The sequence below is a fragment of the Cryptomeria japonica genome, chromosome 7, assembly GCF_030272615.1.
Source record: "Cryptomeria japonica chromosome 7, Sugi_1.0, whole genome shotgun sequence".
In the NCBI taxonomy this organism is placed as follows: domain Eukaryota; kingdom Viridiplantae; phylum Streptophyta; class Pinopsida; order Cupressales; family Cupressaceae; genus Cryptomeria; species Cryptomeria japonica.
Genome location: NC_081411.1, coordinates 122,894,912 through 122,910,663, shown reverse-complemented (window position 1 = coordinate 122,910,663; position 15,752 = coordinate 122,894,912). Strand labels below are relative to the sequence as shown.

The window sequence follows — 15,752 nt, the reverse complement described above, 5'->3', positions numbered from 1 at the left end:
TTGAATGGTATGCACACCAACTTACTACATACATAAACACAACAGTGTACTGCCAACATGTCCTTGATTTCTATACTTCAAAGTTTTGTCATTATCAACCAGAAACTTTGAACCTAAATTTTTGCAATATGCTTAATTCTATAAACACGCATGTAGCTTCCAATACAACCATCATGATAACTGTAAGCACACTTAATTGCAGGTCTAAAAATAAAGCTCAAATTAGTATAATCTGCAAATTCCTGAGGCCTTAAGCAACTATCACAGAAAAAGGTCTGTAAGTGTATCCCATAGAAAATTGCTTTCTGTTGGCTGTGATAAAAAATTTCACTAAAGAACAAACAATTTGTATGTACATAATGAAAATAACTAACCAAAAATTTCTACAAAGAAATCAACTAGTAATCTCTCTACCTAGCATTGACCTGCTCTAGGAATGCCCCAATGAACATTTACAAGATTTTCAAATGTTGTAATATCCCTTGGCTAATCTGACCCTGTTTTGCTTATATGAACACCAAGGAATATTGTCAAACATTTGGCATACAACGTTTGAAGCCGCTGTAGTGAATTCTTTATTTGTCTTCTTTGGGTTTGTAGGCTGCAAATGAAGTTATTGAAAGCTTCTAACAATGCAAAGTTGTTATAGAAATGATATACTAGCTGTTTTAGACCTTTCCACACATATGTAATGACTGAAATTAACTAGTACAGCTAGTTGACATTAAGACAAACACTTGTCATGCATCCGAAAGTACACCTACAGCCATTAGGCATTTAAGCAAACAATTGGCATGAAAGCTAAATGGCTGATCAATGTTGAATGTGGAATATGCAAATTATATCTCCATTAAACATATGCAACCTCCAAATATTTCATGATATAATCATAATAGAAAATGATGCAATGAAGTAATGATTTTCTAATACAATGACCATAGATAGAAAACCTGGTATTTCAATGGCTGCCTTGATATATTGGTTTGATTCTCCTCATATGCAAATCCCTTGTCACATATATATAGCTGTTCAACCTCTCTAAATCCCCTTCTATAGAACTCCAACTACTGTAGCGCACTGTTCATGCACACTGTTCACGGCACTGTAGCGCACTATTCACGGCACTGTTCATGTGCACTGTTCATGGCACTGTAGCGCACTGTTCACGGCACTGTTCACGCGCACTGTTCATGCGCACTGTAGCAGCAAGAACAAACTTGCAATCTGCTCTTAAAACCTTGAATAATTTGTTGCCAAATAAGGATGATTCACAACCAACTATAAATGTTCTTCAACAATAAACTTCAAACCCTTGTAGAAAACTTCACCAATTTGCACAAATGAAAGAACTGAAGTATTCTTTCCCACAATTGCAATAATTCAGGTGTTATTTCACACCTTCAAAATTGCTATCAATAGGAAGTTTTCGTTTCCTATGATCAAAGAAGAAAAATTGCGAAAGCCCTAGGCTCCACAATAAAAATCAATCAAAATACTATTCATCAATTGGATGCCGAGAATGAACTCTTGCTTTTCTTTTTATTCTTTCCTTAAGAGAGCTCAAACACCTTCCTGGCCAATGTGGGATAAAAGATTTATTCCCATATTAAATTATTCACTTAACGCACTTTATTATATTAAAGTGACTTTATTATTATAAAGTTACTTTAGAACTTTATAATAATATTAAAATATTAAATAAATCACTTAAGTCACTTAAACTTTAATATCTCTTGATGTACTTGTCTGATTGCTAAGCCGTCTGAGCCCGGAGTTGACTCTCCCTGTTCTCCATGCGATTGGATGCCTGTCTAAAAATAGAAACCTTGAATAGTAACTTACTATAAATAGTAAGTGTGCCAATCTGAGTCAAAAAACTTGTGCAAAGGCCAAAACCTAAATCCAGCTGAAGAGTAATGTCTCTAATCACCAAGTAACTGCCACACGAGGCCCTCTATCAATAATTGTTAGCCTACGAGGGTCAAATGATAGGCTAATTCTTACAAACTCTGATGCTCGCAAAATGGGGACATTACAAATGTTGATTCCTTTTGGAGGCATCTTTACCACATTGGGTGTGACTTTCATACAGGCATTTATTATTTATTTTCTCTAAATAATAAAAGTAACATTTCGAAAGAGTTAGAATCTTGTAAGAAATTAAATTATAAAATTGAAATGCAAAATAAAAACTTCAGCTTTGAACATAAAAAATTAAACTATCATCTTTCCAAAATGAATGGTTATGATTGGTTTGTAGATAATTTTCAGTCCTATAGATCTAAGATCGTAAAACATGCCAAATCAAAACTATACACTTTTCAAGATAAATAATTCACAAAAAATTATTGATCCTATAGTTGTCAAGCCGTGATTTGTTAAAATATGTTGAATTTAAACTATCCACATTTCAAGATACAGTTGTCGCAGACAATTTATCAGTCCTATAATTTCCAAACCACAGTTTTGTGAAACACAAAAAAAGAGCGTGTAGAAGCAAGCACATTATTGCATAAAGTTTAAATATGCGGAATTGAATAATTTTGAGGCTAAGTTACCGGTACTTCAGGTTTTGCCCCCGAATCCGGATACGATACGTATCGGATTCGGATTCGCCTCGGAATCCCTGTGGATTCGGACAGGGTACTGATTTTTGCCTCCTGAAACGCATCCGTTTTTGGAGTCCCGATTCCAGACGCATCCGGTGTAGACGTGGCGATTCCATAAGGTTTTTTTGACGAATCCGCATCGGACACAAATTTCGAGGGTTTTTTTACGGGTCGAATCATGTCTTTTCACGTTTTAAACCTAAAGCAAAGCTAAAATTAAAAAACGCGAAATCATTATTCCACGCGAAACAGTGAGAGGAAAATCGAAAAATGCAGGTTTGAGAGGAGGCGCAACGACAGAGGTGAGAGGAGGCGCTAGGGCAGGAGGCGCAACGGAGGCGCGACGGCACAGAGGCTTCGACGGAGGCGCTCGGGCAGGAGGCGCAACGGAGGCGCGACGACGGCACAGAGGCGCGACGCCACAAAGGCACGACGGAGGCACGAGGACGGCACAGAGAGGCGAGACGGGAGGTGCCAGGCAGGAGGGCGACGGCTGACAACCAGCGCAGGTTTTAAATTTTAAATTTTTTTTAAGTTTGTTAAAATAATGATCATAGTTTGTTAAAAAATTAAATTTTATTATAGTTTTTAAAAAAATTTATTAGTTTGTAAAATTTTATTATAGTTTATTTAATAATTTATATAAAATTTAAAAATTAAATTTAATAATTTATTTAAAATGAAAGTAATTAAATTTTAATTTTTAATTACACAAATTATTATAAACTATAGTTTGTTTAATAAACTATTAAACAAACTATAGTCTATAATAATTTGTGTAATTAAAAATTAAAATTTAATTACTTTCATTTTAAATAAATTATTAAATTTAATTTTATATATTTAACATTTAGAATCTATTGTTTACTATTAATTTATTAAATATTAATAATTATTTTTTAATTTGTTGTAGAAATCATAATGGCAACGACTACTAGCTCTACTCCTCAACGGACTTTCAAAACTGACCCAAATTCACCTTTATGGAAATATGTCAAAATAATAGACCAAGTAAAAGGTGGTGGAACATTTTTATGGATATGCAACTTCTGTAGTACGAAAAAAACTAGCTCCTACAGTCGTGTCAAAGCCCATTTTTGTGCCATTCCCCAACAAGGAATCAAACCATGTCTAGGAAAGAATGGAAATGGGATGTCACCTCAAGAAATAGCAGGATATATTAGAGAGCAAGAGGAAGCAGATGCAAGAGTTGGTCGTGCCTCAAACCATCCTTTGTTGACAGGAAGAGGAAGTAAATCAAAGAGGCCCCCTACTTCTCCATCTTATAGCGATTTTCCTGATATCGTGGTAGAGAGCCACCCATTCTTGGACCCAATTAGTGAAGAACCTGTTATTGTGAAGAGAAGCAAGGGACCATTAGAGAGAGCATTTAAGAATGATGCTAGAGAGATTGCAGATCAATCCGTTGGAAGATGTCTATATGCAAACGGTTTGTCATTTAATGTGGTACGATCACCATATTGGCAGGATATGTTGAAAAAGGTAAATGAGGCTCCACAAGGGTACACAGGGCCAGGTTATGAGAAGGTGCGTAGCACCTTACTAGCAAAGGAGGTAAAAAACATAGACAATGCATTGGCTCCCATTAGAAATTCATGGAAACAAACAGGGGTGTCCATCATTTCAGATGGATGGAAGGATACCAAAAATCGGCCATTAATTAATGTAATTGCAGTGTGCCCTAAAGGGGCAATGTTTCTGAAAGCTGTGGATTGTGAGGGACAGATGAAGGATGCACAATTTATTGCTAACATCCTTATACAATGCATTCAGGATGTGGGACCTCAAAATGTTGTCCAAGTAATAACGGACAATGCAAAGAATTGTAGAGCTGCAGGTATGTTGATTGAGACACGGTTTGAACACATATTTTGGACACCTTGTGCTGTCCACTCTCTCAACCTCATGCTACAAAAGATAGGCAGGAAAATAGATTGGATCAAACAAATTTATGTTGAGGCTGAAGAGATCCAAATGTTCATCACAAACCATAACATGTCACAGGCCATTTTCAGATCATTTTCACAGTTGGAGTTGCTAAAGGTAATTGAAACACTTCAATTTTTAAAATCTACATTTCACTTTGATGGTTACTTAATTTTTATTTTTTTATCATGTCTTCTTTGTATTCTAATTTTTATTTTTAATTTTTGAATAGGTTGCCGAGACCCGATTTGCATCCAACACAATCGTCTTGAGGCGACTTGTGAAGGTGCGACAGCCACTTGCTAGCATGGTAATTAGTCAAAGTTGGTCCCTATGGAGGCAATCCAATACTGAAAGGGCAGCAAATGTAAAGTGCATGATCCTAGATGACACTTGGTGGGATCGAGTGGAATATCTTTTGAGTTTCACTGAGCCCATCATGAGTATGATCCGTTATACTGACATGGATCACCCATGTTTGGGAGAGGTATATGATGGCATTGACTCGATGATTGAGAAAATGAAAGCCATCATCAATGCAAAAGAGCAAGATCCCGAAGAAACTTTCTTCAAAGAGGTTCAATCAATTTGTGTTGAGCGGTGGAACAAAATGACCACCCCACTACATCTTCTTGCATTTGCATTGACTCCCAAATTTTATAGTGATGAAATGCTTGCTAAGCCATCAAGGGTACCACCATATAGAGATTCAGAAGTCAGTGAAGGGTGTAGGACAGCACTTACTAAACTCTTCCCAGATTCTGAAATGGAGGATTTAATGACAAGTGAGTTTGCTGATTTTGTAGCCTCCAATGGTCAAAGTGTTTCCGCTCTCCGTGACAAGTATAAAAAGGATTCTCATGCTTGGTGGTACCTCAATGGCCATACATCACCAAACCTTCAAACTCTTGCAATCAAAGTTTTATCGCAAGTAAGTTTCATAATTTTTATTGCTCTCTAAATTTAGATTTTTTACTATTTTATAATTGTCACCCTCTCACTTTGTGTCAATTATTCAATAGGTTGCTAGTTCCTCTTCATCTGAGCGAAATTGGAGCACATACTCCTTTATCCACTCAGTGAAACGCAACCGACTGGCAGCAAGTAAGGCAGAAGAGCTCGTTTATGTGCATTCAAACTTGCGCCTTCTTACTCATAAACAAAATGAGTATAAGGATGGGAGCACAAAGTTTTGGGATGTAGATCCAGAGCGAACTGATTTGGATTTTTCAGCTGCCACACAATCTTTACTTTCTGGGGAGTCTGATAGCCAATGTGCTGCTAGTGCAAGTGGTAGTGAGGCTGCATGTGGTTCCAGTACTCTACCTACATCATCTAATGTCAATGATGATGTTGATCTTGATCTTCCTAGTGACCCATATGATGCTATTGCTGATTATTAGTTGTGTCATTTTATTGTTGAACGGTTGAGCCAGTGAACAATGAATTCGATATCTATCATAACATTCAAAGTTTGTAATTTTGTTATAGACTTATAGTTATATCAATATGAATCATATATGATAGTTCCAAGTTTTGTTTAGCATATGGATGATATGTGGGATTCTAAATTTAATTTTTGTTTCTACTTATTAGAGTGTATATATGTATATATTTATGATTTTTACCTTTTTTTGTACGGACGTACCCATACGTACCCAGGCCCCCCCTAAAAAAAATGCCGTACCAGCGTACCGTACCCACGTACCCGTACCCGTACCCGTACCCGTACCGGCAACTTAGTTTTGAGGCATATGCAAACCAAAAATGGAAGGATTAGCCATTTTGTTTTGTCAGATTATTTTGTTTGCTTCTATAAGTGTTCACTTTCCAAGTTTCTTTGTTGGGTTATTTGAGATAGCTATGCAATATACCATCTCCTAGATTTATGAAAATGTGTAATTGTGGAAATCTCAAAGACCTAATTTGATGGACTATTCTGCTGTTGCAACATTTTTTTAAATGTGCTTTGGCAAGTTTTGGGCTTGCTTTTTATTTCAACGATGTTGAGGGATTGGCTCTGCTACCAACAACTTTTATTGCTGGCTAAGTCCGATGTTGTCATCTTGGTAATGACCTAGACTAAAAGGATCTGTTGAGTTCCCTTGGAGCTAGCGATAGCAAATCACTCTGCTCAAGAGATGCCCTCCTAATATCTATGGTTGAAACTCTTTCAGAAGTCAAAATTGATGGTGAAATGGTTTCTACGATGTTAATGGTAGCCACAGGGAGCTTGATGCTCCTAGTTGCAATCAGTTGACATGAGAATGCAATCAACTTAGCATCCTTGGAGATCTTTGTGGTGTCTGGTACCTAAATTTAAATGTTGCAACCACTTGGCAAAACAAAGAAAGCATCTTTTGAACACATATCAAAGCAGACAAATAGAGTCTCGACAAATCTTTTTACTAGATACTAATAGCTTGATGTAGGTGAGAGCTTGAACTCTTCCGTCATCACTAGCATTAGATGCAATCTTCTACTCAGCTGTGACCTTATCCTAAAATCAGCTTGAAAATCAAGTCGCTATCACCACAAATTCTGCTATGTGAGAAATTTTCCACAACAAAACTTTGAGCTCAGACATCTTAATAAGTGTGGGTTTTTCAACAGTCTTCCCCAAAACAGTGATAGGCAAGATAGGTAAGCTGAAACTCAATCAAGATCAACATAATCTTCAACTAATTATAATGACAAATAGTAAATCAACAAATTTTAGCAAACGGCATGGACTCCAGCTGTATCACAGCTCTTGTTTAATGAAGGGTTTCCATGTTCGTGCTAAGCAATTCATATTTTTGAAGAAGATTGATCATCAAACAGTCCAAGTTGGAAGCCTGGAGAATCAAAGCCTACCCTGCCATATGCCAAGAAATTGCAATGGACAAAAAAATAACCTCGCAGAAAGAACCATGTTTTTTCTTATTTTCAATGGGTTGGGGAGAAATGTTATCTGGTAGAAAGAAGAATGACTGCAGCTAACAGATTGATATCGTGTGCCCATTACTGCAGCACCAAATAATGGCTTAAACCAATTGCTAAAGTCCTACAAAAATTCATCCAATGTAGATGCCAGCATTCTTCTGCAACTCCAAGCTCTCAATCAGAAAATAAATCTCGCACTCTCACAAGTTCCAAATGTCTGGAAACCCTAAATTAACTGTAAAAGTTTGTGTGCTCTTCGAGTCACCGGTCTCGCATGAAATAAAATCCAGGCAATAGGTATACATTATAACAAACCTTGTAATCAATGCCTCCAGAAGGTTCATACAGTACATACAAAAAAAATCAACGTGCCTTAGAAATCCTTGAACTTTTGAAGTACATCATTAAAGATGTCAAAACGGCCGTGAACCATATAAACAGCTCAATTTATGTGAAAGTCGGGCCTAAAAATTACAAAGGTCTCTGCAACACTGATTCTCGATCAATTTGTGGATAAACCAGTTAGGCATATGCCTCTGAATTTGGCGGGTTTAGATTTGATGTCAGATTTATTTGGTCCATCTGGAGGTGGGCCTGAGGGAGGAGAAGAGGTGGTTGCTGCACCATACTACAGAAGCACTGTGCCCATCTTCACTGGGTCTATGAAATGGGAGGAGGCTACAATGTAGAAGGAAGTGGAGGCCGGTACAGACTGGTCTGTGGTGATCAGGACGAGTATGACTGTCCCACATGAATGTCCAGTGTAAGATCGTGCAAAACTTTCTGTCAGACTTTTTCGGCTTCAGAAATTGTTTTCAGGTGTGAGACATTATATTCCGGTGGGAGGTTTGTAATGTCCCCTAATTAGTTATATTTTAAATTAACCTAAATTTGCCCAAATCTAAAATAGGTAATTAAGTTTATGGGAGTACTTTTGTATTCTGTTCCCGCAACACAAAATTAGAGAACACATATGAAGTGATACTTATAAACTGAAACATATGCTAATGAATTAGATTAAGTGATGTAAATTCTAATGTATTAATTATCCTTAGTATTAGATTTATTAGATAAAATTAGATTGTTATATTTGTTAGACAATGTCAGATTTGTTTGACAAAATCAGATTGTAGGTTAGTTGCTGTTCTCAATTATCCAATTCCTTAGTACACTAGGGTAGGCTAGTTGGATTGGGTGTCCAAGAGATCCTCCATCCTAGGCCCAAGCGCAGATGCTACGTCCCTCTTGGCTCTATACGGCAGGTGTTAAGCATCCGTCATGGAGTGGCATACCCAGTGAGGTATCCTATCCCCCTCATCACAACCACCTTCCTTCTTAAGCCCAAGAGCAGATGCTTCACCCCTCTTGGCTTCATGTGGCAAGTGTTAGGCATCCACTATGGAGTGGCGTACTTTATAGAGAGTCCCTCATTTGCAATGAATCATTTATTATATTTATTCAATTCATCTCATGATGATAATCAGTTATATCTGACATAATTACCATATTGCATTACATTATGTTAGTGCCTTGTATTGGATTATCATCAGCATTTCTGTCAGTATTACTTGTATTAGTATTAATCATTTATTGTCATTATTCCATTACAATCAATTTATTATTCCTTATATTTACAGCATTACAATAATTTGTGCAAACAGAATTTGATTTTATTATGTATCCTTGGTTTTTATATGTTATGTTTAACAGTGCTGTGATTTAATGCTGTTTGTATATATATAATTTGCGTTTCCTACTTATATTATATTAATTGTCATTAATTTAATTAAGAACATCCACTTAATTTATTTTCATTGATGCGCAGATTTGAATATATATATATAAAGGCTAACATATTTAATGTTAAATCAGAGAGTCATAGGTCTTCTGTATTCATACCTGTCACTGCTCGTGCTATTCTTTTTTATCTGCTGGCAGACCCGATCCTTGTTCTTTTTCCTTACCCTGATTGGCACAGGGGGGGCATTTATCCTTCCCCCATATCGTGGTGAAAAGCCACGATGGTTCTACTTGGTGGCTCTTCTTTAATGAAGAGTTGCTACCCTTCTACTCATCGGGACTTTCCATGAACCGATGTGGAGGTCAGCTCAGTCAACCCACCGTTTAAGGAAGATTATCGGCTTCTAAGGAAATCAGTCAAGTATAATAAATGCTTTAAGAATGGCATTGTTCAGCACTTGTTAAGGTATAATATATATATATATATATATATATATATATATATATATATATATAACATTATTCAATGTATAGAATGTAAATTAATGTACATTGTAAATATAAATTCAATATGTAAATTGATAACAAGATATCTTTTTGTTTATCAATGTAATATAATTTTAATATGATCATAACATATTTAATGGCAAAAATTATATTGATTGTCTCTACTACAAATGGGGGAACATGACAAGGTTTCTCCCAAATAATAGTCTATTGGCTAGTAAACCAAATACTTATGAAGTTTTTATATTAGGGTTAAGCTTGATGTTTGTTGGGTTTTGTAAAGAAACTATCGGTTCCTAGTTAGATTTCATTGGCAGCTAAATATCAGGTTCGAATCCATTCCTTGGCGTCTTCTGAAATGTCGTAGTAAATGAGATTTTTTTTATTGAGTGCATTGTTTAGGGCTTAGAGGGTCATATGATGGTCTTATGTCATCTACATTGCTTTAAGCTTTCTCATCTTCAGAAATACACGTTAGAGAATGGAGAAATCTGATAGCCTACATATAATGAGTTCATTGTTATGGTTTGATGAAGATAAGAACTTTGTGATAGAAAATCTTAATCGCAGAACGGTTGAGATAACAAATGTACCTAATTTCCAGTGTTCCACGGGTGTTGGGGACGGGGGGACGGGGGGACGAGGGGGACGCGTTTCCGGGATGGGGGGACCAAGGGCCTAAATTTGGGGATAGCGAGGGGACGGCGGGGGGGACAGCGGCGGGGGGGGTGGCGGGGTGGTGGTGCTCATATATATACATATAGTACTTGAAAAACTAGTTTTGAAAAGATGTATAACATTATAACAGTATAAGAATTAGATTTCAAATGAAACTATAGGAAATACCAAGATTACTTAGATTAGTAATACTAATTGCTAAATGCTAAATAAAATTTGACAAATGAAATTGTCAAATTGGAGATTTCTCATTTCTATCATATGAATATTGAAAAAGGAAAACGAAAATACGAATATTTGATGCCATTGCAAAGTCTATAATAATAAAGATGATTACATAATTCATCATTACAATGAGTAGCCAAATACAAATACGTGTAGCAATAGCATTACAAAAGAGACTAGAGTCAAAGACAAAATGACAAAACTCAAAATGTAGCTAATGGAGGCCTCTAATCATCTGCGAACTCCTCCTCACTGGAACTGCTGGACTCTTGAAGATCAAGGTCCCTCAAGCTCACACCAACTAGCCTTGTATCTGAAGTGGTAGGATCATCCTCATCAATCTGTGAAGGCTCCTTTGGCTCTACATCCCATCGTGCTGTTGGACTCTCCTTGTACACGAGTGTCTTGCAGTCTATGAGATGCAAAGCACTGTGTACAGCCACAAGCTTCTCTGCTCTCTTAGAGGTAAGTCTGTTCCTCTTAAGAGAGTGGATGAAGCTATATGTAGACCACTTCCTCTCAGTAGCTGAAGAACTGGAAACCTGGGATAGCAGACGGATGGCTAGAGTGGTGGTCAAAGATTTCGGGCCATGACAAGTCCACCACAAAAGTGGGTCCTCCTGTGCCATAGTGTCTATATCCATCTTTGCCGCATCTGAATAACCTCCAAGAGTGGCAAATCTTCCCCACTTAGTGCGCATTGTGCCGGCATCTCTGGAATCAAACATCTTCTCTATGCACCTAAAGAAACCCGCCTTCACCTCATCATCCTCAATCGGTGTCATTCTACCCGGTCTAGCCTTGTACCACTTAGGATTCAAGGCAAAGGCAGCCATATGCAAAGGAGTGTTCAACTTGTCCCATCTACTCTGAATGATAGGCCGGATTTGCTCATTGTAGAATGCTAGAGAGGGGTCCTTCACTCGCACAGCAGCCCTCATCTGGTCAAGCATAGAGTCAATGCACTCATACACCTCTCCAAGGTTAGGTGCATCCCCATCCCCATATCTGATCACCTGGAATACTGGAGAAATGATGGAGACAATGTATTTCGCATTAGTCCAAAACACATCACTCTTCACTATCTCCTTCACCCTTCTCCCCTGCTCTGTCTTGGCCTCAGCCCACCTATTCCACTCATTAGTCATAACCATGAGTTGCAATGCCTCTTGCAACTCAATCATTCTCTCCAAGAGAATGAAATAGGATGCATATCTAGTCTCAACTGGTTTCAAGAACTCCTTCGCGAAGGTCCTGAAGAGTGCATGTGAAGTGTGGTGGTTGCAGATAAACATCTGCACATCTCTCGCATCGGTGACCACTCCTCTAATCCAGTCAATCTTCCCCATGTCCTTGAGTGCATTGTTCATGGCATGCACACAACATGGGGTCCACCAAATGTGTCTATAGGCTGCCTCAACGAGTCTCCCTGCTGCTCTACACACATAGGCTCCACATTTTGTGGCCCAACCTCCTCAATAGCCTCCTTGAGGACTTGAAACTGGAAATCAACATCTTTACGATGCCCTGTACAATCAACTGCTCTAAGGAAGTGTGTGCCCTCTGCACATGTGACCATGACGTTGATGAGTGGACGATGGCTAATGTTCGTCCACCCATCCATAACTATGCTGCACCCCGATGCCACCCAACATGCCTTCATCTTCTCCATCAAAATATTGATCTTGGAATAGCTTTTATCCAAGATTGAGGTCCTCATTTTCGTCTCCCCTGGTGGCACATAAGATGGTCCTCCCTTGGCCACCATATCCATCATCTTCCTATAATATGGAGACCGTGTAACATGAAATGGAATGCCATTGGCAAAGAAGAAATTGCCAATGGATTCATCTATCTCATCTCTCAGCTGCACATTAAACATATCAGCAATGGGGTTGCTCTGTGGTGTATGCAACCTACGTTTCCCAGCCCTGGCAGTAGTAGAAGTGGAAGTAGATGGAGATCCAAACATCATTCCTCCCGCCTGCGAAGCATGAGAAGTATGTGGCACTGGCACATTCTGGTTGTCATGAAGTGATGCCCTAGCAGACAAAGTAGTAGGCATTGAAATATTTGTGTCATCTGGAACCCCCCAAAGCCTGTTAAACTCAATTCTGTACTGTATATTTTTGGGTTCCTCCAAAAACTTACAATGTTTCACGCCTTTTCCTCTCCAAAACAGAAAGTGTGCATTCACCCTGCTAATGCTACCGAACCATTCTCTGTCACAAATATTGCACTTCCACTTCCTTGTTCCCCCACTTGAATGTGATGCAGTGCCTTGTATTGATATTCGTGAAGCAAACTGTTTTAGAGGAGACTTAGGATCAAAATGACCCCTAGCATATGGTGCCAACAACTCTGAAGGGCAACCTGTACTAGCTGGTGCACTTGCCATAGAACTAGATTGGGCTCCAGGATCAACCCCATGGTCACCCCCCTCATTTTCAGGTTCATATTCTGAATCATTCTCACTATGAGAATGGATTTCCATGTCATCTTCACTCATGCCTTGGGAGCTCATTGTGAAATTGACACTGCATTTCACAAAATAAAAATAAAAATAAAATCAGCCTTGTTTAACAATATATTTTAAAATTTTTTTCCTATTCATCTCAAAATGAGATTTGATGTTGAATCTTGAGGGCAAAATGATGAATCATTTTGCCCTCAAGATTCAACATCAAATCTCATTTTGAGTCTTGAGATGAATAGGGAAAAAAAAACCAAAAATGACATAGAACAATGAAAATCAGAAAGTAAAAAAAAAAAAAAACAAGAAGAAGTTGAAAAACCCTACCTTGTGCTTGAAAAATCTCTCCAAAATGTAGAAGAATCTTCTTCTTCCTCCTCTTCTTGCTTCTTCTAGCTCCTATCACACTTGCAATCACTTTTCTCACCCCTTCAATCAATCTTCTTCAAGTATTTCCTCCTCTTCAAGTTGCTGGAAAAAAAATCAGTTTTCCAAAATGAGAGTGAAATCCAAAATAAACATGCTTTTGTGTTGTTTTGGGGGGTAGGGTGGGGCCCACGTCCAATTAGGGTTACCCCTTAACCCCCCCCAAAAGGCACATATTTTAAAAAAATTTAAAAAAGTGTCTTTTTCCGCGTGGGAACGCGGGAGACGCCCAGACGTCTCCACGTCTCCCTGGGAGACGCTGGGGACGTCTCCACCTCCCGAGGGAGACGTGGAGACGCGGGGACGTCTCCACGTCCCGGCGGCGTTTGGGTGGCGGTGGCAGTGGCGGGACGGCGAGGGACGTCACGTCCCCGTCCCCCTGTCCCCGAGACGTCTTTGACGGGGGGACGTGCCCAAAAAGGGGGGGGACGCGCCCAAAAAGGGGGAGGACGCGTCCCCGTGGAACACTGCTAATTTCATATTCTGTTAATGGTTATTTTAATCGGTAAGTTCTTATTGCTTTGATTTCTGCTGTATAAACAAGGCTGAAATGGAAAACAAAAAAATGACAAGTAACCAAAGCCTGTTCTTACAGGCTATTTCAATTACTAAATTGGGCGTTTAGTAAAACCTAGAAACAAAACCCTAGGCCATAAACCTAAAAATCCTAAATCCTTACGAACATAAGTGCTCGTTATCTGAAGTACAAACCTTTCTGTTCCTAACTCTACTTTTATATGCATAATTTTATGACAATGAGAGGCATGTAAAGTTGGATTGCTGTTCTTGTATGGTTGCCCACATCTCCAGGTGATTTTATATATGACGATGATGATGAAGGCTTTTGACATTTTTTAGATTAGGTCTATTGAACCCAACAAAGTGTGTAAAGTGGTTTGAACCCTCTGCAGAAACTGTGATTTAGAGGGAGGTAAGTGCAGCCTGTGAAATTTGAGTCACACAACTGCATTATCATAATGTGATATGAATAATGACTGGGGATTGTCAACCATTTTCAGAACATCCATCGGAATGCAACTTTGTTCAATTATCTTTTGTATGTAATTGTAATAGATAGCGTGGTCAGGGAATCCTATCTATGACCATTATTACAATAATTTATATGATTGCAACTGTCTTAAAAACGTTTTATATGAATGCAAGTGTCATCAATTCATTTTTGTATATAACTGGGGCATTTAGGATGGGCCGGGAGTGATGTACCATCTTCTGAACATCTATCGGAACACAGCTCTGTTCAATTTACTACTGTGTATGATTGGGACATATAGGATGTTTAGGGAATATTATTCTGTATTGAGAAATCTAGCTGGATTAAGCTGTTTTGAATCCACTTTTAGATGCTGATGTTTTGGGTCTAATTTCTAGACCCTACTTAAGGGATAAAGAACCAATTTACACTTGAAGTGAGGTCTAGAGGTTAGATCTAAAACATTGGTACGGAAAATTGGATTGCATGTACTTGCATCCAGACAAATGTTTTGAAGATGAGAACCTGTGAAATAATATCGGATACCTAATGTTATCTCACAGTTGTAGCTTAATTTTGCATCATTTTCTGTAATTGATCTGGGAGCACCCTTAACTTTGATTTGCTGCTAAATGTGTGGAATTTATATATTTAAAAAAAAATTTCTTACTGTTTTGAGCTTTTAGTAACGTTATTTTTTGGTATATGGATAAGCACATAGGATATTGCTTGCCAATATTTCCATCCATTAAAGTTGAATTCTTCATCTCAAGCGACCTATCTTCTACTGAATAAAGTAATTTACTGAATCATTCAATAGAAACCAGAAACAGCAATATTCATTTTTATAAGAATTAGGCTGTATTTGAGAACCATGCTGCAAAATGATTACTTCTATAGTTTTGTACTATGCACAAAGAAGGGCAAATGTGTGGAGGTAAAATTCAGAGAAAATTTTAAGGCAGTCATTTCATCCGTTGAATCAAATTAATCATACGTTTTTTTTTGACGGTTTTGTAGGTATTTTGGCCCAACTGCATTCTAAAACAATTCCAATGTTTTTATCAAGAATTTTTAGAAGGCCACTTTTGGCTGCAGTCAATTCTGAAGCAGCTGCAGCAACAACTTCCACTATAACTGCCCGCAATCCGCTTGAGGAATTTTTCGAGGCAGATAGAAGCTTGGATGATGAAAAGCCCAATGTCTACGGTGATTATTATCTATGCTTCTA

The 15,752-nt window shown here is 38.1% G+C and overlaps 2 protein-coding genes across 8 annotated transcripts in view; both read left to right on the top strand.

Annotated features, from left to right (window-relative positions):
- LOC131056385 (uncharacterized) overlaps nt 1–15,752 on the top strand; it is a 73,084-nt gene that overhangs the window by 15,611 nt on the left and 41,721 nt on the right. For all 7 annotated transcript variants that reach the window (XM_059207935.1, XM_059207937.1, XM_059207936.1 and 4 more), the window contains one exon: nt 15,542–15,730. In XM_059207935.1, coding sequence (XP_059063918.1) covers nt 15,542–15,730 — 189 coding nt within the window. The remainder of the gene's footprint in view (nt 1–15,541; nt 15,731–15,752) is intronic.
- LOC131856315 (uncharacterized) lies at nt 4,864–6,289 on the top strand. Its single transcript, XM_059207934.1, has 2 exons — nt 4,864–5,487; nt 5,579–6,289. Exons 1-2 carry the CDS (start codon nt 4,864–4,866, stop codon nt 5,957–5,959), a joined length of 1,005 nt encoding a protein of 334 aa, XP_059063917.1. The 3' UTR covers nt 5,960–6,289.

Bases quoted from the DNA above. Each gene is read 5' to 3' on its own strand.
- LOC131856315 (XM_059207934.1), top strand. From the start codon at position 4,864: ATGGTAATTAGTCAAAGTTGGTCCCTATGGAGGCAATCCAATACTGAA. The intron at 5,488-5,578 runs GTAAGTTTCATA...ATTATTCAATAG, and splicing joins CAATCAAAGTTTTATCGCAA to GTTGCTAGTTCCTCTTCATC.